We start from the raw sequence: 27280 nt of genomic DNA on the forward strand, positions 1-27280 counted from the left end.
TTTTTAAATTAATCAAAATAAATCCAAATAAAATCGATAGATAGGTATGACATGTTCTATAAGCTAATAAATTATATCTACTTATAAGATTTAAGCCGAACTATCAATTGAAAAAAAAAATAAAGTTGATGAAAATTAAAAAAAAAACTATTTGCTTTTTGCAACACTTTTATAACACTTTGGGTTTTAAAAATAAGCAACGTGTTTACATAAATATGAAATGAGCAATATAATAAATAAATTATTTACAGGATATAGCTAATATCATCTATTTATTGGCGATGGAATGACACTTCTCCTTAAAATAGACTCATCGATGTCCCAAACCATGGACATATCGTCGAGGGATCGTAGTAGTAACTTCTGCAGTCCATTATTATCATTGAGATCCGTGATATGAAGCATGTTCATATACAATGACACTCGGTGCAAATGTTGCAGTCTCTTTGAGAGTGCTGTCTTGAGATCTTCGACGTCAGTTCGACGCCAGTATTTCAAATTTCGGCCGACCACACTGCTTATGTGTTCTCTCATATCTTTTAGGCAAGCTTTCTTCTCATCTATCATCTGAAAGAAATATAACAAAACTGATTATGAAATGGAAATGAAAACTTTATAACCTAATTAGGTATATACCTATAATATGCAGTACATATTATTATATTTGCTGTAGAATATCTGAAGAGTGGGTGGTACTTACCAAGACGAGCCTGCACATAGCCCTACCACCAGTAGTATTAATTCAACCGAATATTTTTTATCTTAATTCATAAAAGACCATAAGTCGACGTGTTGTCAACCTGGCGCGCCCACCTGTGCCTGCTGGCAGAGCGCGAGCCGCACCCGCAGCTGTCGCGGCGCGCCCAGCGAGCGCAGCGCCAGCGCCAGCACGGCGCCGCCCGACACGCGCTCGGCGCCCGGGAAGGCGCGGCTCTCCGCCTCGCCGCCGCTGCGCACACACGCACGTCACACACACAAATTCGTGCAAACAGGTTTTTGTAACAGCGAAAGTTTTAAATATAAATAGAACTTCGACAGATACTGAAATTTGGTACGATCCACCGCGCTCGGTTAAGCCGTTTGTCGAGAAAACTTTGGTAATAAGAAAAATTGATGATAAGGCATAATAGGAAAATTGATGATAGCCTCCTGACTGACTACGGTCATAAGGGCATTCTGAACGGAAACTAACCAACTGCATCGGAGATTTTATAGTGCACAACTACACAGGTGTCTGTATAAACACAAGTACACTATATTCCATGGTTAAAGCTATATATGCAGAAATAACTCCCGTGCCTTCCGAGGCAAGGAAGTATTTCAGCCAATTTCTCTACATCGGTTTGCAACTGAGAAATTATTGAGAGAAAGACCAAATCATTTTTTGTGGCCCTGATCCAGGGATTTATCCCAGCAACCAAGATTCTGTAGGATATAAACTAGCCATTGTGCCAATTCATTGCCATTGTCGAATTGGAGGGCGTTAGTAGCTACGACACAGTATAATACTAGTGTAGCTACTATCGTATATATTGTTTATGATGTGTATTAATTGTTCAAAATAAATTAATAAAAATAAATAAATAAATTCAGATACATATACTAAAATTATAATTTATTCAGATGTGATTTTAGATAAATGTATAGAAATCTCAAAAACCTAAACCTGTAACTGTATAAGACGTTACAAATATTTGATAAAATAATCACCCGTTGGCGGGAAAGACGAGTATCGTGGGATATACGTGCGCGGTGTAGTGCCACGGCAGGTCGTGTCGCAGCGCGTCGATGCGCGCGCACTGCACGCGCACGCCGCACGCGTGCAGCACACGCCCAGCGTGCGCCAGCGCGCGTGACGTCAGCGCCCCGCACGCCCCGCCGCACAGCGCCACCAGAGTCACCTGTGAGGACATTTGAGACCGTACGCGATATTTATTTTTCTAGTCTCACGGACCGATATATTATTATAATTATATATAAAAGAGCTCTATATTGAACTCACCGTGCCAGGAGTTCTGACGACTTTCTTGAATGTGTGAGTGGTCAGATCTAGTATGTGAACCATGCTCTCATTTTTTTCATTATTATTAGTATTAGAACCGAAAAAATGAGTATATGTAGCATTCTCCACGCTAGTGCGTAAAGTACGCTTTAAATTCTTCTGAGTGAAATTATAAATAAATTCTCTCAGTGATTTAGCATTGTATTCCTCTGACATGACATACTGGGTTTCGTACTGAAACAATAATGTACCATCATAATCATAGACAAATAATAAACCAATCCTTCGATCACTAATATGAAAGTGATGTGAGACGACCTTCGACTAGTGAAATTAAAAATTCGACACATAAATTGTCAGCGATTTTTATTAACAAGTGCAAACTAAGCAACAGCAAAACATTGCAGTGTCGTCCTCCGGCAGTGGCCGTGCCACTACACGGTGGTCGGTGCCGCACCTTAGACATGTGTCCACGCTCATAGAATAGTCTTTAAAGGTATTGTAAACAAGTATAAAAGTACCCAAGTTACCCTTACATTCTATCTAGAAACAACGATGATGTTTCAAATTCAACATGACAAAGACATTTCTTATTATATAAAAGCATTATTTCGCTAAAGAAAATACTTTAATAGAATTTCAATAACGAAATTGTCCAATTTATTATTGCAAGTAAAAAGCAAGCTTTATGTTTAAGAACTAAGGCATAAATTTAAACATTTTAATTTATGTACATATATATCGGTTTACTATTTTTTTCGTGATTTTTAATATAACCCTGTCCACATGTTGGTTAAGGTTTCAATTAAAATGTCATATAGTAATCCATTTTATCTAGAAAATGATTGTAAGCAAAATAAAAAAAATGATTACCTTACTATCCAAAATAACTACAGCGGTCATGTCCTTTTTATTTTTTATATTAACACCGAGTGCCTCTGCAAAATGATAATTCCGGACGCTATCGATAGCTGTGATATACAGAGTACTATTTGTATTACACGCAAGTCCGTGTATATGTGTTATATTCCCACTTGTGACTCTCGACGGAGACACAGGAGGACTCAGTTTGTTAGCGAATTTCATCAATCGGCAAAAATGCTTGACATTATCTTGAATAAGATTTTCAGCAGACAAGGGATCATCTTCAAATGGCAACATTGTTGTTTCTACACTGAAATAAATTTTATCGTCTCTTTAAACATAGTTAACAAAAAAGAAACAATATAAAAATATTTCCAACTGATTATGTTCCAATTCATTATTATTGCAACAACTAAAACTAAGAATATTCATAATTCTCTGGACAAAATGATGAAATATAATTCGTTAATAATTTAGGTAGCAACAAATAGGGTATGGCTTTGTGCAAGCCCGTATGGGTAGGTACCACCCACTCATCAGATATTCTACCGCAAAACAGCAGTACTTGTTATTGTTGTGTTCCGGTTTGAAGAGTGAGTGAGCCAGTGTAATTACAGGCGCAAGGAACATAACATCTTAGTTCCCAAGGTTGGTGGCACATGGCGATGTAAGTGGTGGTTGACATTTCTTACAATGCCTATGTCTATGGGCGTTGGTGACCATCCAGGTGGCCCATATGCTCGTCCGCCAACCTATAATAAAAAAAATAAAAAAAATAATGCCGTATGATTCCGGATGTCGTGCTGCTGAATAGAATAACATCTCAACAAGTGGAAGTTGTAAGAGTCGACTACGGGATTTTTGTTAAGTGCACCAAACAATTAAGCGAGAAGGCACCTTAGCTATGTATCAAGGACGGTAGCCGTCAGTCGGCCAGCCTTTATTAACAGGCGCATAATTACGTAGCAATAAATAAATGACAGGGTTTTCGTCCTTAGTAAATCATTATGAAATTTTGTCATACACGTTGTCAGGAATACAGAAAAGGACATAAGGTACCTACCACCTCCCTCCCCACTTGGAACGCGGACGAAGCCGCAGGCGGAAGCTAGTTTTTATAAATTATATAAAATGACTTACTCTTGTTCCTCCATTTCCGTGTCATTACTTAACTGGTCTTCAATTGATTGACATTTTTCATAGTTTTCATAGAAACTCTTTTCTGCGGGTAACGATTTGGCCGTGCTCATTCCACATTGATCCAAAAACCCTAATTTGGACCATAAATTATCATTTGCACTATCAACCTCTTTTGAGTTAACCAGTGCATGGTTGATTAGGAAATTAAATATACCACTCTTTTGATTCTTCTGCGTTAAGTTATTCCATAGATATTTATTATTTTGAGATATGAATACATCTCTCTTAGAAAGTGGACTCACTTTTTTCACAGGCTTTTTGAATTTGTACTCTTGACAAAACTTCAAAAAGTTTTTTTGTTGGTATAGCAATCTTTGTACCTGTTGCAACTTTATTAACTCAGCTGTCCATTGATTACTTTCGTTATTTTTACAATTATAATATTCCATTGCCACTTCACGCAACTAAAATTAATTTGTGACATAAAATGTTACATAAAACCATACAATAAATCATATTGCACTTCCAGAATAAACTTACCAGAGCATATGATGGTAATTGTTCATAAAGCGGATTGAGTGGGGTAAATAGTATCAACATGGGCTGACCTTCTGCAAATCTATCAAAACTGTAACTCTTTTGCCACATTGGAATAATCCTTGCGACCGGCTGTGCAAAATTTTGTAACACCCAGTGCATTATAAATGTTTCATTCCATATTTGATTGTTATCCTCCGTTTTGTACTCCTAACAAAACATTTCGAAAAATTTAATCTAAATTAAAAAAAAAACAACCTAATCTTTTTATTTCTTAATCAAATTCAATTAATTGTAATATAATGACTACTTTTACAATGGTTAAACTAAATGATTTTTTTTTTAAGTAGAAAATCACTACAGACATCTTGTCTGTACCTTTAGTCAATTTTCTATTATTCAGAGTTGAGTTGTTTTATATTTGAATGTATTTTACTACTACACTAACATGTTATTCAGCTCGGCCTAGAGATGCAGTTTCACCTACCTTTTCTGAATATCATAAAAAATAACATATTATTTATTCCCATTTTAATGTAAAAGACATGCGGCAGTTTTTTTGTAATTTTATCTGTAGTGTGATAAAAACATTCATGCTAAAAACATGTAAATAAGTAATGCAATAGCATACAATTAAAATTATAAGTTATTTTAATAAGGTACTACATTTTTATTTTTATTTCTAAGTGTTTTCTTCAAACATATATTCTAGTTAGAGCGGTTTTATGAAAGGTTGTTTCAAAAGTTTACTAGAATTTACTTAATTTACGACAATTTAATGTCGATTTTAAATATATAACCATTAGAGTACACTTATTATTTATGGATATTTCATCATTATTTGCATATTAACATGAACCTAAATTTGAGCATAATTCAGACTAAGATACTGGAGAGGTATATAAAAACCTTTAATATATTACCTTTGTATCATTCCACAGCATAAGTCTTAAATTTGGAACTCTCTCCACCCCTAAATCCATTGCCAACTCCTTAGAAGTAACAGTGGCAAAACATATTTCACCGACAGTATCAAATTCACGTGATTTGAGTGCCACATTGTACCATATATTGTAATATTTTGATGTTTCTGTCAGTGGAGTGAAACCTAACGCTACTGCCTGAAACATAAAATTTACAGATCTATAATAAAATAGTGTTAATGCTTTTAAAGATTTGGTATCATAAGTAGTTTTTGTTTTTTTTTTCTTTATTTCATCATGATTCATGCATTTAATTCAGTCAATGATAAAATATAACTTACATCACATATAGATAATAAGTTGACAAGGTCTTCTGTATTGGATATTTTTTCAAGAGGCCTCATTAGCATTTCCAAAAAGTTGATCATACTTTCAGCATTTCTTGGTCCTATTAATACAAATTAAATCAATTTTTTTTATTATATTTTATTAAATCATTTTTTTTATTATATTTTATTAAATCATTTTTTTTTTATTATATTTTAATTGTGTATATGTATATATCACCTTCATCTAGCCTTTTTTTACCAGCATAAATGCTGGTATCAAGTTAAGTAAATGCTAACCTTTGTATAAGACACCTCTAGAAGTAACAGTGTATGCCATCAATATAGGCCATGATGGTATTTTATTATGTTGTAATCTGCATTCACTACCAGGGTTCCAGCAATTAATGGCAGAAAAATGAACCTAAAAATTTTAAAAGAAACACATTATATACTTCACTTCCATTTCATAAATATAACTTTTTGTATTAATTTTTTCGAACATTTAATGTTATACTATTTTATTAAAAAGGGAACTAACTATATGTGACTTAAAAAATATTTTGTGACAAGTATCATAAAATATTATTGGCATTAGATAAATATATTCTATTTACATATTTTGATACTCACTCTATCTCTTAGAATATGTGCAGCCTTTTCAAATTCTCCTCTAACATACTGTGATTCTGCATCCCAAGGAGCATAATACATAACAAAAGATAAATCTTCAGCATTAACAGTAGCCAAAGCATGACTCAATTGGCCTTTATACCAGTCTACCACAACAGAATCAGAATAGAAGAATCTCACAGCTCGAGGAACTTTAGATATTTTTGCAGGCCTAAAATATTGGAACAAAACTTATAAAAATCATTGTAATAATTTCTCATCAATGGTATATATTTCAGTAATATATTAAATAACTCACGTATTATGTAAAGCTCCGTAAGTTGTTAAAGCTAGAGCGATACAAAACACAACTTCTTTGATCAACATATTGAGGGTTAACTCCCTATTATTGTTTTGCTTTGCCACTTGTGAACCTTCAATGGAATCTCGCTCATTGCTAGAGAAACTCGATTTTCTTTTTAATGACGTGACCTGTGAAATATCTTCAGTGTCCGCCGTTGGAAACATTACACGTCATTCATAAACATAAAGACTACTAAAGTTTGTGTTTTATTTGTATTTTGCATTATATCTTACACTTTAACATTGACTTGTAAGACTATACATTGTCATAACAGCTTCCTCTAAATATTAATTCACTAAACTTCACTAGTTTTTTTATCATAGCTTTTTTACAGTTAAAATTTCCATCAAATGAAAATCAATTTTGTATAACTTAAAACATCCAAATGCTATGACACTTGACATTTGACAATTGACATTGCCAAATTGCCAATTGTTCGATGCAGAAATATGTGACCAATTAAAAGCTGAAACAGCTACAACCATAATAGGCCTTATAATCCTTATATGCACCTTACTATAAGCCACTCTCCACTCCTTCTAGAGGAATGACTTAAAGGAAATTATTAAACGACGCTGCTGAAGCGAGGGTTAGTGGGATCCACTGTTAGATTATAATTTTAACTACTTATATAATGAAAAAGTGGTTATCAAACTCAAATAATTCTTTATTCAAATAGACTAATAAGAGCACTTTTGAATCGTCTGGTTACAGTATTGAATTAAATGTAATGCTAACATTGGTTCGGGGTCTAGATTCTACCGAGAGGAACGGGCAAGAAACTCAATAGTTACTCTTTTTCAATAGTCAAAATACAATTAAATTTACATTTAATTTTAATATATTAATAGGTAACTTTGCCTATCAATATATTAAAATAGCTGAAGAATCTTAATATATTTATTGACTTTGCAATGTCTAGGTGTTATTATATATTTACTCCTTGTATTTATACAATGATTGTCACTGTTTCTTCGAAATCTACGCTATTTGAGCGCAAAATATTCTGCCAAAGTCACGTATAAAATAGATGACACATGATATGAGATTATTCGGTTTCAAATTTGGAAACATTTAATGATGATGAAGGAAAACTATCTAATTCTACTGTAGATATCTAATCTATATTATTGTAAATATATAAAATATTGTTGTAAGCATATAACATGTAGCTCTCACTTGCAGAATAAAAATAGTTCAAAGCCCAAAGTAGAATGCCGTAAGACATAATAATATTAAAGTAACCAAAGTATACTAGTAGTTTCGTAAACAGAGAAACTAATAGACGCAATGACGACTTCCTTCTCACTTACACAAGAAAAAGAACGCAAATTACGTTACAAATGGTTTAGACAGAGATAGAATTATCCAATCTTTTGTCCTTATCGCGTAACCAGTTTTGGTGTTTGTTTCAAACTTTACAGTTGGTGCGTTCATTGTGTTTTTTGTTCAATTTTCGCTTATTTTCATGTTAAAAACGATTCTAATCCAATGAAAAGGCTGAGAATCAATCCTAATATCATATCGATAGTTATACAATAGTGCATTGTCATATTATTTCATGTTAAAGCGATAGCAAGAAGAAGACTACCGGTGTGTGTTTTCATTTCACGCGTAAGTACGACTATTTTGTCGCTAAATATAGTTTCTCAGTGATGTTTTTTTATGCCATAGCATGACGGAACCTTATATTGCATTAAAACCATGAAGATAATAGGATTTCCAGTTATTATCATTCATAACCTATTATTTATTTATTTATTTATTTATTATTGTCTATTATTTATCTTGAAAATGCTGCTAGCATTAGCTAAAACAAAGTCCCGATTTTCGATAAAAAATATTGACTCATCGACAATGTAAACACATAAATAAGGAGTCCAATAATAACCTAAAGTGCTTCGTTACATGTAAATATGTTATTTTCATTTGTTTGTTCTCCTATTTATAATTTTCTAACATTATTTAACATTTTTCTTGAATTTATAATATTGTTAGATTCCGAGTCAAGAGGTTAACATAGAAATATATGTGGCAATCATTCTTTATTAATAATTTGAATTGAGTGTTTTAGATTTCAACTTCTGAGAAGAATGCTAATCTAGTATCATATAAAGATGCTGAAGTATTATTGATCACAACAAACAAAAACAAACAATCCAACGGTTTTTGGGAAACAAAAGATATTTTAATTAAAAAAATGTATAATAAATATTAAAAAGTAAAATTTAATAAACAAAATATGTTTTCATTTAATCCTGAAAATTGCTTATCTCCCAAAAGAGGGAATGCGGTTACTATGGCAACATTATACGCACACATTGACAAACTATCTCTGTCTCGATTGCGGTTTCACGGCCCCTTGGTCTATTAAATTTGTTTCTCTGTCTCCGAGTAGAATAGATGAAGATTACTTTTATTTAAAGTTAGCTTTAAATTTTGCTTTTTTACATTAGATAAGGCAAACAGTATCCATTTTGTCTTTTTGGAATTAAGAACAATTTTTTTATAAATCAATTTTGGCTCAGTGATAATGCATTGTATATGTCGTCATAATAAGCTTATTTTCTGCCAAATTAAAAAAAAGTATTGAATCATCGCCAACAAGCAATATAATATTACAAGTAGCTTTAGCAAAAGATCATTTATATATTTATGTATACCAAAAACAGCCAAAATTGAGCTTTATGGAACACCCATTAATAGTATAGATCCAGAAGGCTATTTCATTACAGGAAACATTTTGAATCCTTTGATAATTTAAATACCTTTAGTTTTGGTTCATCATACATTGTATGGTATCCCTATTTGTTTATTCCAATATATTTAAAATTTATATAATCTGTTTAATGAAACTATTGTATTGATGTGTTTGTCAATTTAATCTGTACATGCCTTGTTTTGAAGGACTGTGTTAAGGAAGTTGTGTCACAATTTGCGTTTCAACTAATATAATGGCTGATTCGTAATAATATAACATAACAAAAGGAATCTACTGATTTCGATTATACGATATATATTGCATAAAATATTCAATAACATATGTACAATATTAATCATCAAAACATTAAGCGATAGAAAAGTGCGAACAGCATATTCTCAATATTTAGTTTTAAAATATGGAATCTCCTAAACAGTTAGAGGAATCAGTGGAATATTGGAAGGAACAAGCAAAACATTATGAACAAAAGTAGAATCATCTTATAATTTATTATAAATTTATTGTAATAAATGATAGTTTTTCCATTAAATATTGATTTTGTTGTGTAGGGCTAGAGACATACAGCAGGAATTAGATGAATACACGGAAAATTCAGCACAACTTGAAAAGGAATTAGAGGCTTCATTAGAGCAAGTTGAAAAACAAAATAGAGATTTGGACCATCAAAATCAACGGCTTCAAAATAAAATTGATGATCTCAAGGTTTGACATTAATTTGTAACATTGTGTCATGGGTTAAAACCGACGCTGATGAGGTCATTTACTTCATTGAAACGAGTTTTTTTTTAATATTATGTATATATTTTTCAGAATAAATTAGACAGAAGTCAACATGAAACAAATGCTTTAGAGAATGAATTAAAGGCACTCAACATAGAAAAAGAAAAACAAGCAATATATATTAGAGAGTTAGAACAAAAAAACGATGATCTGGAAAGGGGGCAAAGGTAGGCATATATTTTTTACATACAAGTTAAAATTAAAAACTGAACTTAAATGCTTAGTATATCTCCAATACATTCGCTCACACAGTTTGTCCATTTGAATTTTTTTGTATATGCCTTATCACTCTTCTTATAGCCTTTGTATATGCCTTATCACATTTATATCTAACATTCTTCTTTTAATATGACTTTCTACCCTCCAAATAATATGTTTGCTAATTGGTATTCTTCTAGCTTTTTTGTAACTGAAACTACTTACAATAATAATTATACCTTATTTTTAGAATCATATCAGAATCAGTGTCTTGTATAGAAACCTTATTAAATCAAGCTTATGAACGCAATGCAGTTTTAGAAAGTGAAGTAGATGAAATGGAAAATTTGAGGGTGAAATTGCAGAGAGCAACGGATGAAGCCAGAGGTATCCTTTTTTTAATATTTTATATGTATAATGTGACAATTGCTGATTAATAATTACAGAAAAATTGCCCTCCTCTTAATACATTACAGGTGGTTTTGATGTACTTCATATGACTAATGTCCACCATAAAATAATTATTGTTTTAGAACTGTAGGAACTATTGGTAGTATTACAAAGTAGTATGTCTTCATCTTTTTTGTTGTTTATTAAAAATGATAAAAAAATTTACTAAGAGCTGGACATATATTTGACATTTGCATATCATCTTATGGTTATTGTGGTGAGAATTTGAATTAGGATAAATTTTATATATGAATTATATATAAATTGATAATTGTAAATAATCTACATAACAAATATAACTAGAGAATATGTAATTAAAAAAATTAGAATATACATAGTTCAGTAAAAATGTTGTATTCAAAATCACACAACCAATGTGTTTCCAGATCTCAAACAAGAATTAAAAGTGATAGAAAAAATTCCAATATTAAAAAAAGAGGATTCTAGTACAAATGAAAATATATGTAACGGCCTCTCGACTAGGTCACAAGTAGAAATAGAAACACAAACTTCTATAACATCTCCAAGACGTAAGTTTTGTCATTTTTTATATATATCAAAGCTGTAAAATTATAATGTCACTAGTGAGCAGTGCATTTGTAATTTCATGGCTTTTGCAATAATAATAATAATGTTTTGGGACATTTTTCACACACGGCCATCTGATCCCAAATTAAGCTTGTACAAAGCTTGTGCTATGGAAACCATACAACTGATATACTACATATACTACTTTTCTTTTGTAAATACATACTTGTATGGATAATTACACCCAGACTACATGTTCATGCACACAAATGTCTGTCCTGGGTGGGAATCGAACCCACAACCTATGGCGTGAAAGGCAAGTATCTACCAACCACGCCAACCGTCTCGTCAATAACTCTGCGATATATATATCTCAAATAAAAAAATAAAAAACACTTTATCGTAATATAAAATTTAAAACATTATTTGCCTGCCTTTTTAAAGACTAGATGAATATTTTTTTATATTTGATTAGGTGAAGTCAACGGTAATGCAATGACACCATCTTCTCGGGTATCTGCCATAAATATAGTTGGTGATCTTCTTCGGAAAGTTGGGGTAAGTTATATGAGTCTTATTTCAATTGTATTTAGGATTATATTTATTTGTATATTAGTTCTAGCAGTAGTTAGTTTAGGTATAGTTCAATTTAAATGACATTTTGTAATAAATTTGTAGCCGCTTAATGAAATTATTTAACCCTTTGACTATTATGATCAATGGTAAATTAAAATATAATCAAATTATTTTTCCACTAGACAGTTCAAGTTATTTTACTTTATTCACATGTCCAAACACTAATAAGACAAGGAAAGCGTCTTATCAGGTCACACGTGGATGACCTAAAATGTCATTGGTCTTCAATGTTTGGATAACTATTCATGTCATAGTATGAATTATTTTAACTTTCCACAATGTCCAAATTACAATTAGAATGAGGCGTTTCGAATACCAGAACACAATTTCTATTTTATTTGACTGACCATTATTAGGGTAAAAATGATGCTTGAATGATGTGTCAGAGTCTGGATCTAAATCATAAATGACACTTGAAATCGTTGTTGGAGGTCAAAGGGTTGAATTAATAATAATTGTAATAATAAATAGGCGTTTTCAAATTTATTGCACACTATATAATTATAAAACCCTTTAGAGGAATTAAACTTACACAAATACCAATCATTAAACTATATTGTTTATTTTAAATTGTAACCTAATATATTTATTTATTGAACTAAAAATATTTATTATTCTACATTTTATTAATATGTGATAATATTCATACTATTTTATTTATGTATTTAATCTATTTATTAACACAACTATTACTTTATTTACACATATTTATTGTTTAAAAAAGTTATATAAACATTCATTTCAGTATGTAATTAAACATGTTTTATAAATCTTATTAATTGAATCTAATAAATAATTTATCAATTAATTAGTTTCAAAACAAATACAAGGGCTTACTGTAAATGCTAGATTTTTTATACAATTATCTATAAATAACATTATTATATAATACCAATTTAATTATACATTAGTTGTAATTAAGCACAATTGCAGTTGCCATAACTAGTTCTGTAAATTTGCAAACATATCTATTAAAATTAGATTTTTTTTGTTCAATTTGTTTTACTTTATTTTTATGAATTAAGATTATAGATTTATTTAGATATTAAATATATCTATCATTTATATAAAATATCAGTAAGTTCACAGTTAGTTATGTTAGATAATATTGCATGTTTTTTTTGCATGGTTAGCTTGTATTTTGTAGTATGCACGGTGTTTATTGCTTGCAGCTTGAAAGATTTCTTTGCCGTGAATGTGGTAAGGTCAAATGTTCGTGTGGCCTTGAAACCAATGGCGTACAAGCCGTTGTCCAAATCCATCCACCGTTGGACAGTAACGTAGAAACTGAAAGTGCCAAGGATGTACAAAATAATGACCTCGATGATTCTATAGAGTATCGTAAGCCAGCTGAGCTTACACGTCAGTATTCAAGATCCGAGCAATTAAAGAATAATTCTCAAAAGATCCTCCCGCTTTCAACACATAGGTCTTCCGAGCAACCTTTTGTGAGATCCTATCAAGCCGAAAATGGCAAATTGAGGAGGTCTTTTATCGTCAGGTCTAGGGAAAGTCTCGAAAATTTTCTCAATTTCACGTCAACGAGAAAAGGACCGGACCAGAGCAAAGAAAAACAAATGTTGCGGCAGCAGTTTTAGTAGTTCTAAAAGTATTGTGTAGATAGACATTTAAAAACGCCATACAATAAGGGTTGCTTACATTTATTTATATCAAATAATTACGTTATGTAATAAAAGTTTACATATATTTACGTAATAATTAATTTAATTTCTTTCATTATACAGACAGCTTTTGTATCACCTGTAAGTATTTTATTGCAATAACTTCTTTAAAAGCATGTTTTTCGTAGCATGACGCGGTTACGTATATTTCCATGAATCCCGATATAGAACTAGATATATTTTTTAAACCCTTTAAATATTTAAAATAAATAATTGAAATAAACTCTCTACTAAAAGGTATAATGAAGCAGCCCTTATTGCTAGATGTAATATTATTCATAACGCTATAATATAAAATACAATTAAGTATCGTAGAATTTTAGTAGTTTTATTATTTGATGTTTAGTACAAATTTAGGATTTTATATTGTACATATTAACATAATGCATAGATTAACAAGATTGCACATTTAATAATACATTTACATCAGACTCTATGACTTGTTTTAAATTACTACAATGTTTTAATGAATGTGCAAGATACATTAATAAGTCTCGACTCTTAGTAATCTTTTGTAAAACTTACCATTTACTTGTTTAGATGTCTGGCTTTTAGGTTTTTGTTAGATATCTATAATATATTTCAATGGTAGAATCAGTGAAAATTAATAAACTTTACATTTATACATACTCCGAGCGATTTTCTATTAGCATGCTATGTTATGCACTACAAACTTGCTTAATATATCTTTAGTCATAATACAACACTATTCCAATTACCTACTTATTTAAAAATTACTTTCAAAGTTCCTTATCCATTTTATCACTAATCCATAATGTATACAATACCATAGATTATTTTAGATGTCGACCAATGATGTCATGTCGATTCAAGGTCAAAGTTGTTTATTTTTCTTCACTCCTGCCATTGGAATTTGTATTATTTTGGTGGAGGTTTTACTCGCACACGATTACTTCGTTCTCACCTACTAATATTAACATCATTCATGTTCGATTTTCTTCATTGTAGGCTTTGGAATCAAAGTTAGCATCGTGTCGTGGTACAGTTAGACCTAAAGAGCATTCACCAAATCCAAGCTCGGACGTGAATAAGGACTACAGGTGTGTACTCAAGAACTAAGACTTGCCGAATAATATCTCGCGACTTTCGTTAGCTTTTATAGTAATAATACTATAAACGAAAATATTGCTATTTATTATTATGTTCATGTACTCCCCCACTTGTTTATTGTCATCTAATGTACTGTGAACGGAATCACACTTTCCTAATATTACTAATATCTGTGATGATAAAGAAAAATAGTATAGAAATGTATGTAAACAATGATTTGATTTTGGCCTACCCACCGGAGACGAACAGTGAGACACGGCACGTACAGCCTTGCATCATGCACTGAGTTTCTCTTAGTTTACTTCTAAAAAAGAAGCAATTTAACACGTATCAGATTACTTACCATCCCAGTTTATAAAGTTATTAATGCCTCACGACTGGCTTCACAAGCTATGCCCAAGAATGAATGTAAACTGCTAATACCGATAACAGTCTGAACGAGCAAACAATTTTCGATGTAAGTAAAGCCAATAAAATAATTAGAGTCGCATTTATCTTTGTCGTATAACATATGGATATATTATATATTTTTGAGCATTTTAATTATTGTAAATAATATGTAGAGAAATCGTTAATAATACAAAATTTTATGGACTTTTTAACATTTATAGTATTTTATTATAATATAAAGTATGCTCTTATTATATATGATATTGCTAATGTATTGTTTTTTTTTACAAAGATATTTTTTTCAAAATGTTTCTTTTTTCTATTCTTGTTTAAAATCAAAGTGTGACTAACATAACAAGAACTTGTGTTATTTAATGAAGTCTAGCTGTTTGGTAGCGATGTAATATAGCATTTGTCTTTTCTGTTTTTGAATTAATATTAAATTGAATTAATTTGCTACTAATAAGTCTTAGATACATTTGTACCTAATACATCTCATGTTTACATTCCTATGGCTTTCAACTTATATGAAATGTCTGTAATATATGTTAAAGTATTACACAACACAATAATATTACAATAGTAATGTTATATATAAATTTTGAATTTAACACATTTGTCTAAAGCACAGTTAGAAGAAGTCTCAAGACTCAGGAGTGTGCTGTACAAATGTGAACAAATCTAACGTTCTTGCCCTAGAAATTAATCAGATATGTTGAATGTACAAAGTCACATTAGTATATTTTTTATACTTTTCGATGTTTGTAAATGTGCTCAATACGCCTCTAAGAAATAATAAGCCTTTCAATTTTATATATAACTGTAAACATTTAACCAGTTTGTTTAGAACTTAGAATTTAATGTTTTTAATTTGAGTGTTAAATAGTTTATTGGATTCTATGTGTCTGTCTGTTGTTAAAGGCAGTAGTAAATTACAAAAAAAAAATAATATTAAATAATATCTTCTCTTTTATAATCAGGCATTTCAAGTTTATATTAATAAATTAATCTATTTGTGCAGTAGTTTGTGATTACAGCAATAATTATAGCCATTGTGACGTACATGAGCAGAGAGTCCATGTTAGCCGTGTATATGTCGAAAATTGTTTGAGTGGGTTGACTTGGCCTTTATACAAAAAATAAGATGTATATTGCTATTTATAATTATACGATAGAAATGCCCAGTCTGCTGCATATAGTTTAAGTAACTAAGCATTTATACATTCACATGTGTGGTGACCAGACAATTTTTATTTTTGTGCGCAATAAAAAAATACGTCGAGGCAACTTGTATGTTTTATTTATATAATTCAACAAATCATTATACAATTTGTTTACCTGTAAAAATATTTGATACAATATTACTCCATTCAATATTTTTTGACACATGCACTGGTGGTCTAAAGTTTTTCATCAGATCTTTAAAGGATTTATTAAACAATTTTACTTTAAGGATTAATGATGATGTATTTTGAACAGTTTCGATCTCTTCAATTAATATATTTCCTGAAAAAAAATATAATTTGATTAAAAAAAAACACAAAATATAGTTATGAACTTTAATTACATCGAAAACCAAACAATTTAAGGATTTTACCTGCTAACTTCGGTGACTGTGATAGCCAAAGAACTATTACATAAAAAGGAAGCGTTTGTATAGTGTATATTATTTTCGCTAAAACATACTGCACTACGAGAGATAAAACTCTAAACTGTAATAAAAAAATTAGTAAGTAAAATTAAAAAAATGTTGTCTACTTATAATATTTATTTATACACCCACAGGCTACTTTATTTAACAATAATTACTTACCATAGTAAAAACGATGTAGTACATAACTGTTGTTGGCAATAACAATAGCAATATTGTAAATGCCACTGTACCCACAAACAACTCTTGGTTAGTATATTCACAGGAATCTATACCACCTCTAAGTGGATTGTACTTTCTACCTACAAACAGCCTTAACAATGCTTTTAGCCCTGATATTTGTATGTTAAATAGTCTAAAACAAAAAATTATCAGTAGTAAAAGGGTATTTTTATGTGTTGCCATTGATTCTTAATACATAGTGAAGGATATTGCCTACTTTGTATAGGAATATGATGAAGTCACTTAAATAAAAAGCGAATTAATTATTGATATAAAATAATGATTAACTTGGTGGTAGGGCTTTGTGCAAGCCCATATTGGGTTGATACCACCCACTCATTCCATATTCTACCACCAAACAGCAATACCTACCAATATCAAACTAAAATAAAAAAATTGTTGTAAATGCAAAATGTTAAATTTTTGTTTTAAAATTTAATATAATAAACTTGAAGTATATAGTTTTATTTTAGAGTACCAATTTAAACAAATTGAATATTGCCAATCCTTTTTAAAATTATTCATAAATCTCAAAACAGATTCTGTAACATGCATACATATATAGTTACAATAGTACCTGGCTGCATATACATATATGCAATAAGAGTGGAATGTGGCTAAGCAGATCATATCAGATATTATAGCAGCTTGAAAAGTGAAGCCCAAGTAACCGATGTATTGATATAAATGCAATATAACATCCAACTTTTCTCCAGAAACGTCTGTAAAATGTATTATTGTTCTATGATTTTTCATTATTATTTGAGATAATAGGCTTGCAATTTTTTTCAGACTATATTATATATTATTTTGTACTTATTTACCTATGAACAGCCACCACAGCTCAACATGGTACAAGAAATATTTTCCTAACATTTTATTGAAAGCATTGTTTAATTTCAGCCCAGCAGGATCACCCATCAGCCATTTAAGCAAAGAATACATTAAGTTCACTAATTTCTGCAAAAAAGATATGTATAACTAATCTGAATATATTTGTAAAATATTAATGAAATTAATTTCAATACCTCCAAAATACCCATTAACATGACACCAAGGTCTTTTTTACTGGAAATGACCAATTGCAAAACTAAATATCCTAAAATGACATCAACCAATATAGCCAATAATAAATTTCCCTGTTTTATTGAAACCTAAAACATTTAAAAGTAATACATTATTATTTATATGACAAAAGAAAGCTTAAAGATTGATGCACCATCTCTCTCTGCTGAAGATTGACTTATGTCTATTTACTAAAGCAATATTATAAATGCAAAAGCAACTTTATCTCTTTTTATTACCTCATCAAAAATAAACTAGTGAAATAATCGAAATTAAACTTTATATACATTTAGCTTGGGACCTAGCTATGGACATAAACATATAGATAACAAGTGACAGGGAACCATTCATTTTAACCCATATTGCAAAACCTGAACGTTTAGGAACTTACTTTTCCCTTATTCCTCACTGAATTCAAAAGCCATTTCAATAGGTAAATGTAATTATAAGCATGTTGAACAAACATGGATGAAGTAAACCAATTATTGTTCATATAAGAAGGTTCACAGAATATGTTACAACGGTCACCAGCATCTTTATGGATCAAACCTTGTAATGTTAAAAAGTAATCATCACTGTTGCTTATTGTTTCTGAATTTCGAACTTTATTATAATCATATAACATTATTATATAATCTGCATCAGTCTTCGGTTTACCTTTAATAATTAAACTCTTAATTTGGGGATACTCCTTTCTATCTGTTATTAACTGATTTTTAGTTTTCATATGTTTATTTTCAAAAACATTGTCAGAACTGTATCCAAAAATAACATTCTCTTTTATTTGGTTACTTTTAAATATTTTTGGACTGTGTGCATATATAGTAATAAATATTGTGATACAATTTTGATCACTATTTTCAAAGTATCCCTTGTAAAAAATGTCTTTATCGCCATTAGGCAGCACAGGTAATAGTATTCTAACAAGTTCAGGCATTTTATAAATTTATTTTAGTTCATCTTTTAATACAAAAAGGAACCATAAGTTATGCATTAAATAACATTACAAAATATCACATAAAACGCCAATGAAGCTACATTTAGAGTAAATAGTATAATATTCTTAAACATAGTTGTTTAAAGTTATCATTATGAGATTAAATTAAATACATCCTTCTTTTAATAAGAAGCTTATACTTATAAACTAGTATAAGCTACATAATATTTTGTAAACGTCAAAATAAAATTTAAAATTGACTGTCAAACAAAAAAGCTCAGAGTAGTAGAGTACCTACATAATCACTGCAAAAAACTGGACAAGTTATTTTAAAATAATAATTATAAATTAAATCATTAAATATATACAAATAAAATTTAAAAATACTTTTCTACAGTAGCTAATGTATAAATCGTAACCGCGTGAATGGTGGCAATAATGCTAGGTAAACACCCTTTGAATCGCAATTCCGATCCTCTAGGTAAAAAATGAACCAGCCCTCCCATCACCAGTAGAGGCAAAAGTGATCTGTGAGTAGACTATAGAGGCAATAAGACGAGGGTTTAAAGAAAGTTTTGACACTATTACTCCGAGATCACCCAATATTATATTGCTCCGATTCGTAAAATGGCTAAGTCCACTTGTTCTCTTTTGATCTATTAGAAAAATAAGCACAAAAGCCAAATTGTTTATTATCTTTTGTATTATTGGTACTATTTCTTCAAGACAACCCTGCAAATATATATTTACAGCGACAGTCATTTATTTCACGTAATTTATGATCTTTTTTTCTTTTCTTAACATTTTTTGGTTCTTTCGAATCTGCTTCAAAATTTCCAGATTCGCAGTTCAGTGTAGTTTTTTTTTACCATTGATTATATTTTTTATCAACGACATTACTGTCAGTTCTGCAAGGCTTACAGAAGACCTAGACTGGGATGGAAATTAAGTTCTACATCCGATGATGTAATTTGGTCTTCTACCGTGTGTAGCGTACTATAAGAACACAAAGACAAAGAATGTAATCATTTATCTTTGTGGCCATGTCTGCTACTGCTACCTTAATAATTTGTCGTCAGCTGTTATTATATTTCAATAAGATTCATAACATTTTACTTTTCACACAAATTAACTTCAACTATAACTTTGAAATGCGAAAAGAGGGTTAATTTTTAAAAGTTTTTCTCTGATTAATAATATGTCAGAAAAAAAACTAACAATAAGGTTTTAACCTGCAGCATAATGTTCCAACATTTTAAAATTTCAATAAAGTGCTTTTTTGGTAAAAACTTCCTTACTTAAGATTTATCGGACTTATGGTTTTTGGAATTGAAAATATGGTTAATTTTATTTTTTCTAATTTTCAAAAACCCACTTAGAGATTTAATAACAAATAATCGACTAAGCCAGCGATTCTCAACATTTTCTTTATAGGTGCTAAACACGTGTTAGTCATGGTGTCGCGGGCCGCAAACATTTATAACATATATTTTAAAATTTTTGTGACGTTTAAAACGCTTTGCAATGTCTGCCACAATCAGTTGTTTAATTCAAATTATTTAGGTGTTCAAAAAACCTTTGAAATTTAAAATAGTTCAAAATAAAGTAACACCAAGTGGGCCAACCCCAAGAGTCCGGCGGCCGCTGGTTGAGTACCGTTGGACTAAATCTATAGATAGAAAAAAAAACGGTCCATCAACCTGGGTCACTGTGCGAAAAATCTCTAAGTAGGACTTTTTATAATTTTAAATGAGAGACAATATCTTTTTTATGTTGCAAGCCTACAACTTATTTAAAAAATAATACGTCAAATAATCTCTTAATATTTTTTATTAAATTAATTTCAGAAAATTACAATTAGACTATTAAATTTAATATTATTATAAAATGGTTTTTACCAAAATTACTATCTATCTTAAGCAGCATTTTTATTAATCTGTCGTATATATTGTACCCTATTTTGTGTCTGTATTCTTATTCTTTCCGTTCTTTCTTTACGAACGATTCACATTTCAATTGTTGTCACTTTTCGATCGCCATTTTCTCAGACTTAAATAAGCATTATTGTTGTACGTTGCTGATTGAGTCTTATTTTCTCGTAGTGTTTAATCGGCTTTAGCTTAGCTTGAGCGTAAAATCGGTTTTTAATTTAGTATGCTTTAAAAAATAATTTTGTTCATAATTAATATACAACCAATACGTGACCATGTCTGCTCACGAGCAAATGAGGGCAATGTTAGATCAATTAATGGGCACTGCTCGTAATGGTATTGTTTTTACTTATCATTTTTCATTAAATATTTGTAATTTATGTTTAAGTATTTAATATTTCTTCATTATAATAAAATTGTTTCAGGTGAATCTGATCGGCACGGAGTTAAATTTTATGATGATACGGTTTGCAAATCGTTTTTACTGCAGTGCTGTCCACATGAAATCTTATCATCGACTGTAAGTATTTAATTTTTTTATTTGAGGGTTAAATGGTATTTTGAATATCTGAGATTTTTATGTATATTTTTATATACACGACAAAATACATGGTGTGCAAATTTTGTATTAAGCAAGCAAGCAAAGATTTATGTATAGTTTTGTCTCAGAAATTCTAATATGGGTTTTGCTATATTTTCAAATCATTTATGTTAGGATATTATAGTAATTGTCTATTTATGTATAACAAATTTAATGAAATCATTATTGAAATAAAATGATATCCTAATATATGTGAGTTCTTCATACTTTCATATCTTTTATTATAATCCGTAGTCTTAGGACAATATTACATCAGAGTGGCATTAACTGTGGTGAAATATGCTTTTCAGAAAATGCCCAACACTAGTCTTTATTGTTCATCACAATACTTAACAGATGAGGGATAGATTGTAAGAGTTAGGCTGTTCTGTAAGTACCAAGATGTACGTATAACATTTCTAGTTAGCTGATTGTACTCTTACTGCTATGCAGGAATTAATTTAAAACTCTCTCTCAGGCTTTAAAAAAATATTAATTTGTTCTTCGGTTTCTAATGCTGCTTTGGTGAGTACATGTAAAAATTATCCAAAAAATTTAAGCTGGGGAGAACAATTTGCTGATTGATTGTAACTACATTGGGTACGTACCATGCTGTTTACGTGGCTAGATAAAGAAGATATAGAAAAGATGCATGCATCAGATATAACACAAATTTTCAGTAAATTTATAAATGAGGGTATAATTTTACTAAGATAGGATTTCAAATAGCAACATGTTAATTGATATTAGGTGTATTACATTATATATTGAAAAACTCAGATTTGAAGGTGTAATTTCATGCTCATAGTTTTTCCTTTATAAAAGTTATATATATTACCCTGCAAATAATGTAGAAAAAGGGATTCTCATAGATACATTCATTTTTACCTTTTGATTTTTTTACATTATGCTTTGTGTATATTTTTTATTTAATGGATAAGTTATTACTGTATTAAAAAATAGGTTTATGGGTTCATAATATATTACTTACAATTTTATTCTTTTTGAGAACTAATGTTCGTTATTGTTTGGTTTTGGACTTTTAAGATATTACATGTAACTAACTACATGTAATATCTTATAAATCAATTAAATGGCAAAACATGCAAGAGTATTTTAAGACTTAAATTATGAAATATCAACAAATTATATTAAAAATTATTAATGTTATTTCAATATTTTAAAACACATATTGAACACATTAAAATTATATAAGAAATAGTTTTTTGACTGATGTTCAAGTATAGTGTTAATTTGAGATTTCTTGATGATACAATTGTTTTTGAAAATGTGAGATTGTTTTAAGGCTGGTTAGGTTAATCGAGAGGGTGTGCCAGATGTTTGTAAGTATTTTAAGTATGGCAAAATATATGGTCTGGTGATACAGGATGAGCTGTGTTGGTGACATTGTATGTATTTACCTGAAACAATTTATTTAAATTATTTTGGGGTTCATTTTGAATGTCTGTTTTTATACTGTTTACATGCACGCACAGTTTGCTACACAATTATTGTCATAAATATACATTTCTTTTAAATTATCATAAAGCTAAGTTTGAGCAGTCGAAATAATTTGTTGCAATGAAGGCGTTTGTGTAAACAAATATTTTTTATTGTTGTATATCATGAAAACAGATAATCTTAAATATCGACAATAATTCATGTTTTTTAACATGATATGCTTTTAAAATTACGTTGAATATTTACATATTCAGGTAGAAATAAATGGGTTTTACAAAAAAACTAATTATTTAATTAATGTTCCAATTATTTAGTTTGAATTGAATATTGTATAAAAAATATTGCTTGTTCAAACTACTATTTTGCTTCCAACTGTTTTGTGTACGATTATTATTTTCTTATAAGAATAACTTCTTGTCCTCTGTCTGATTTGTTTGCTCTATATTTTAAAAATACTTTTCATGTTATTGTTATTTTAATTGCAGCGTATGGATTTAGGTGAGTGTCCTAAAATACATGATCTGGCTCTACGCGCGGACTATGAATTAGCCTCGAAAACCAAAGATTATTTCTATGACATTGATGTGAGTATAAACAGTTTTTTTTTATTCTTTTTTAATTACATTTTACATTATGGCATGTAGTGTGAGTTAAAAATTGTCTTTTTGATCTGTGTCGAAGCATTACTACACATCAGTAGACCTTTGAGTAATCCTTTCCTTTAACAAATTCCTGAAGTAAATTCCTACAATATCTTATAATTACTAATTAATTGTCAAGCTAATTATTAATTGTTTCTTATGATGTTACGAATTCTTATTATGCTTGAACAGATTTTAGTTCAAAATTTAACTTATAACACAAGCATTACAAAAAACACATACATTTAAAAAAAAGTTACATAAACAATTAACATTAATTTGTTATAATTCATAAATTTACTGGTGGTAGAGCTTTGTGCAAGCTCGTCTGGGTAGGTACCACCCACTCATCAGATATTCTACCGCAAAACAGCAGTACTTGGTATTGTCGTATTCCGGTTTGAAGGGCGAGTGAGCCAGTGTAATTACAGGCACAAGGGACATAACATCTTAGTTCCCAAGGTTGGTGGTGCATTGGAGATATAAGCGATGGTTAACATTTCTTACAATGCCAATGTTGGGGCGTTGGATGACCACTTACCATCAGGTGGCCCATATGCTCGTCCGCTTTCCTATTTTATAAAAAAAAAATTCTCAGAATGTAATTAAGAATTAGTTCATTAATGACAAAGTTTTTAAGTATGCCATCATAACTAATAAATATTTTAATGCATTATTAAGGCCACAGAACATTTAGAGGCATTTATCGCTGATTGCGATCGTCGTACAACCGCCGCCAAGCAAAGGCTGGCTGAAACACAGGAGGAATTATCAGCAGAAGTGACAGAGAAAGCAAATGCTGTCCATGAATTGGCTGAACAGATTGGCCAGAAGTTGGCGCGCGCCGAAGCCCTTGGTGAGGAGGGTATGGTCGAAGAGAGTGTCAAGCTTATGGGAGAGGTATAATGTCTCATATTTCTCCTATTATATATAGTTACCATTGCGAAAGCATTTTATGATTCAACTTTAGAAGAATATAATAAGTAGTCTAGAATCGTCCATTAAAGGTTGTTTTTTATAGATAGATGAATTACGTAAGAAAAAGGCAGTAGCAGAACAAGAGTACCGTAATTCCATGCCAGCGTCGTCATACCAACAGCAGAAATTACGTGTTTGTGAGGTTTGCTCTGCTTATCTCGGTATACACGACAACGACCGACGTCTCGCCGACCACTTCGGTGGGAAACTGCATCTCGGCTTCATCACAATTCGTGAAAAATTATCAGACCTTAAAGTGAGTTCTCAAAGGATACTGTAGCATAATATTGAATTGCAAATTTTTTGAATATTTTGAATTACAATCGGTTTAATCATAACGTTTCGTTTTTCTTAGAAAACGGTGGACAAACGTCGCGAAGAACGCGGCGCGAGTGAACGGGAGCGCAGCGGCGGGCGGCGCCACTACGTGGGCGGGCGCGAGCTGGACCGGCGCGCGCGCAGGCACCGCGAGGCGACGCGCGAGCGGGACCGCGACCGCGGCAAGGAGCGCGAGCGAGACCGCGAACGTGACAGGAGGTCGGACTCATTTTAGTTTGTCGCTATGTTTCGTTGATCTATTTAAATGTTTTTGTCGCATTGACTCCTAAATTTAGGCAGATTTTGGCAATGGATCTGTTGACCGATGCAGACGTATTCCTTTTTTATTCTACTTCTGTTTTCCGTTTTGGCCGCGTTCATTGTGTAATTATTTTTTAAATTATAGGCGCAGTCGATCGCGTAGCAAGAGCAAACGAGAAGGGTCGCGTGAAAAATCCCGTGGTCGTGATCGGGAACGTGAACGTGAATCGCGTCGCAGTAGATCTCATCGTTCTGCATCCCGGGAACGGAGGCGCGACTGATATTGCAAGAAGAAATAGCATGCCAGGGTTCAGTTTTTTCTGAATTTTAGAATCAGACTATTTAATTCCGAAAAAGCATTATCGGTGGTAATCACAAATAAGCAAGTTTTAACACCAACTATCATTAACATAATAAATAACTTTGTAAAAAATAATACGAAAAATCACCATTGCAGTTTATAACATCTTCTTTTTCCTGTCTTTATCCCACTACGTGGGGTTGGCACAACATGTATTTTCCTTCCACTTCTCTCTGTCACTCGTCATCTCAGCACTTCCTTTCATATAAATATCCTTTTTTATGCAATTCATCCACATTTTCTTCGTACCCTATATCCATCAACATTCATACTCATCGGGCACAAAAGAATCTTCAAAACAAATGTGTAAGAACTTCTGGATACCTGGCTAAAATACAAGTTTTTAAGTAGCTTGTTTTCACAGTCATTTTATCAAGTTTTTGATAAATGAAACATCATGGTTTGATGATTGTATTTGTATCAAAAACAGCTTAGAGAAATATTTAATCAAGCAGTGTCATGTTTTTACTACTAAAACGAACGATGACAATACAATTAAAATATTTGGTATAGTATCACTAATCTTGTAACTGGAATTGTATTAAATAGCAATTATATCTAGTGACTGGACCTAGTTAGTCCCATAAAATAGTCGAATATCTCTTTTTATGGTTTCATTGAGTACTAAAATAGTAACTTAAATAAGTTATGAAGTTCATATAATTTTGTTGGAGTGAATTTAATAATATATTTTCTTAATTGGTTGCATGAAATCTACATTATAAATTAGATGATGAATATCAATGCTTTAATCTGGATTACATTCAAAATACCTAAGTTTGTTTCTTATATATATTAGACATAAAAAAGGATTTTCTCCATTTCATATTTGAATGAGGTTTTTACTATGTGTATGTATAAAGTTTTATACTTGGTAGAGGAATAGAATTAAATTTGTCTTATATTGTTTTAGATTGGAAGTTATGGAATGAAGTTTAAGTTAACTTATTCCTAGATTTAGCTGTTTAATTATTTGAATATAATATTATTTGTGCCTGAGGAAAACGCAATGCCTAATTTCTATATTTATTAGCATCTGCTGTTGGCACGCCAGGTAATTTGTTATAAATAAATAATAAACATGAGAATGTAAACATAGCCTTACATGCAATGTAGAGATAAATTATTGAACTATAATAGTTATAGTGAAATGTTTTAAATAGAAAATAGAATGAAGTGTGAATAGAAAATTAGGTTAATTTCTTAAAAAAAATTTTGGATTTTAGCATTAAACAAATAATATCTCCACATAAAAAATACGTAATATACGAAAAAACGCTTTAATTTAAGGCATGATTATAAGTATTTTAAAGTGATTGGTATTTTCTTACACAGACAGATTGACAATATTTTGATTTTGACATGAGACTATAGTGTATAAACCTTCACTCATTGGAACTAAGAATATCAATATAATAGTCTCCATAACATTTAATTATTTACTCGAGATATAGTGTTATTCACTATTATCCTGTACAACTATGTCAACAAGCAATATTTATAAATATAGCCCGACTTCTATTTAAACTTTAATTATGACATATAAATCACAAAGAAAATATTTAGTTCAGGGTAAAATATTTTTGTTTAAACTTTTTCAACTGGTGTCAATACAGTCTTCTTTATTAAATTACAAAGGTCTTATTTAA

The 27280-nt window shown here is 30.7% G+C and overlaps 4 protein-coding genes across 7 annotated transcripts; 2 read left to right on the forward strand and 2 right to left on the reverse strand.

Annotated features, from left to right (window-relative positions):
* Positions 1-83: 83 nt before the first annotated feature.
* LOC126770499 (thioredoxin domain-containing protein 11) lies at positions 84-7154 on the reverse strand. The gene is made up of 12 exons (XM_050489903.1): positions 6724-7154; positions 6426-6636; positions 6093-6216; positions 5808-5914; positions 5467-5664; positions 4547-4753; positions 4007-4470; positions 2876-3176; positions 2003-2236; positions 1711-1901; positions 814-949; positions 84-567 (listed from the first exon to the last, which is right to left on the reverse strand). Exons 1-12 carry the CDS (start codon positions 6930-6932, stop codon positions 265-267), a joined length of 2685 nt encoding a protein of 894 aa, XP_050345860.1. The 5' UTR covers positions 6933-7154; the 3' UTR covers positions 84-264.
* A 2515-nt stretch (positions 7155-9669) lies between these two features.
* LOC126770589 (nuclear distribution protein nudE-like 1) lies at positions 9670-16512 on the forward strand. Of its 2 annotated transcripts, none has more exons than XM_050490060.1 (7): positions 9670-9958; positions 10039-10192; positions 10301-10437; positions 10719-10855; positions 11305-11448; positions 11922-12004; positions 13255-16512. In XM_050490060.1, exons 1-7 carry the CDS (start codon positions 9888-9890, stop codon positions 13678-13680), a joined length of 1152 nt encoding a protein of 383 aa, XP_050346017.1. In that variant the 5' UTR covers positions 9670-9887; the 3' UTR covers positions 13681-16512. The 2 variants fall into 2 exon arrangements, with proteins under 2 accessions (XP_050346017.1, XP_050346018.1); XM_050490061.1 differs by having other exon boundaries at positions 14734-16512.
* A 34-nt stretch (positions 16513-16546) lies between these two features.
* Positions 16547-19279, reverse strand: LOC126770560 (phosphatidylinositol N-acetylglucosaminyltransferase subunit Q). The gene is made up of 7 exons (XM_050490015.1): positions 18555-19279; positions 18127-18252; positions 17923-18058; positions 17676-17820; positions 17039-17231; positions 16823-16937; positions 16547-16731 (listed from the first exon to the last, which is right to left on the reverse strand). The coding sequence occupies exons 1-7, from the start codon at positions 19098-19100 to the stop codon at positions 16547-16549; spliced, it is 1446 nt and encodes a 481-aa protein (XP_050345972.1). The 5' UTR covers positions 19101-19279.
* A 1824-nt stretch (positions 19280-21103) lies between these two features.
* On the forward strand, positions 21104-27219 carry LOC126770608 (putative RNA-binding protein Luc7-like 1). 3 transcript variants are annotated; one of them, XM_050490087.1, is made up of 8 exons: positions 21104-21367; positions 21457-21551; positions 21923-22015; positions 23558-23656; positions 24395-24613; positions 24735-24947; positions 25047-25228; positions 25416-27219. In XM_050490087.1, the coding sequence occupies exons 4-8, from the start codon at positions 23561-23563 to the stop codon at positions 25549-25551; spliced, it is 846 nt and encodes a 281-aa protein (XP_050346044.1). In that variant the 5' UTR covers positions 21104-21367; positions 21457-21551; positions 21923-22015; positions 23558-23560; the 3' UTR covers positions 25552-27219. The 3 variants fall into 3 exon arrangements, with proteins under 3 accessions (XP_050346044.1, XP_050346043.1, XP_050346042.1); XM_050490086.1 differs by having other exon boundaries at positions 21923-22001; XM_050490085.1 differs by lacking the exon at positions 21923-22015.
* Positions 27220-27280: the final 61 nt, after the last annotated feature.

Source organism: Nymphalis io, chromosome 9 (genome assembly GCF_905147045.1).
Source record: "Nymphalis io chromosome 9, ilAglIoxx1.1, whole genome shotgun sequence".
NCBI classification, from domain to species: Eukaryota; Metazoa; Arthropoda; class Insecta; order Lepidoptera; family Nymphalidae; genus Nymphalis; species Nymphalis io.

Coding starts and splice junctions, on each gene's coding strand:
- LOC126770589 (XM_050490060.1), top strand. CDS start 9,888: ATGGAATCTCCTAAACAGTTAGAGGAATCAGTGGAATATTGGAAGGAA. Junction 10,193..10,300: donor ATAAAATTGATGATCTCAAG/GTTTGACATTAA, acceptor TATATTTTTCAG/AATAAATTAGACAGAAGTCA. Junction 11,449..11,921: donor TTCTATAACATCTCCAAGAC/GTAAGTTTTGTC, acceptor ATATTTGATTAG/GTGAAGTCAACGGTAATGCA.
- LOC126770499 (XM_050489903.1), bottom strand. CDS start 6,932: ATGTTTCCAACGGCGGACACTGAAGATATTTCACAGGTCACGTCATTA. Junction 6,217..6,425: donor CACATATTCTAAGAGATAGA/GTGAGTATCAAA, acceptor TAAAATTTTTAG/GTTCATTTTTCTGCCATTAA. Junction 4,754..5,466: donor TGCTGTGGAATGATACAAAG/GTAATATATTAA, acceptor ATGTTTTGTTAG/GAGTACAAAACGGAGGATAA.
- LOC126770608 (XM_050490085.1), top strand. CDS start 21,307: ATGTCTGCTCACGAGCAAATGAGGGCAATGTTAGATCAATTAATGGGC. Junction 24,948..25,046: donor AAAAATTATCAGACCTTAAA/GTGAGTTCTCAA, acceptor CGTTTTTCTTAG/AAAACGGTGGACAAACGTCG. Junction 25,229..25,415: donor GACCGCGAACGTGACAGGAG/GTCGGACTCATT, acceptor TTTAAATTATAG/GCGCAGTCGATCGCGTAGCA.
- LOC126770560 (XM_050490015.1), bottom strand. CDS start 19,100: ATGCCTGAACTTGTTAGAATACTATTACCTGTGCTGCCTAATGGCGAT. Junction 18,059..18,126: donor TGTTAATGGGTATTTTGGAG/GTATTGAAATTA, acceptor TCTTTTTTGCAG/AAATTAGTGAACTTAATGTA. Junction 17,232..17,675: donor ATATATGTATATGCAGCCAG/GTACTATTGTAA, acceptor TTTTTGTTTTAG/ACTATTTAACATACAAATAT.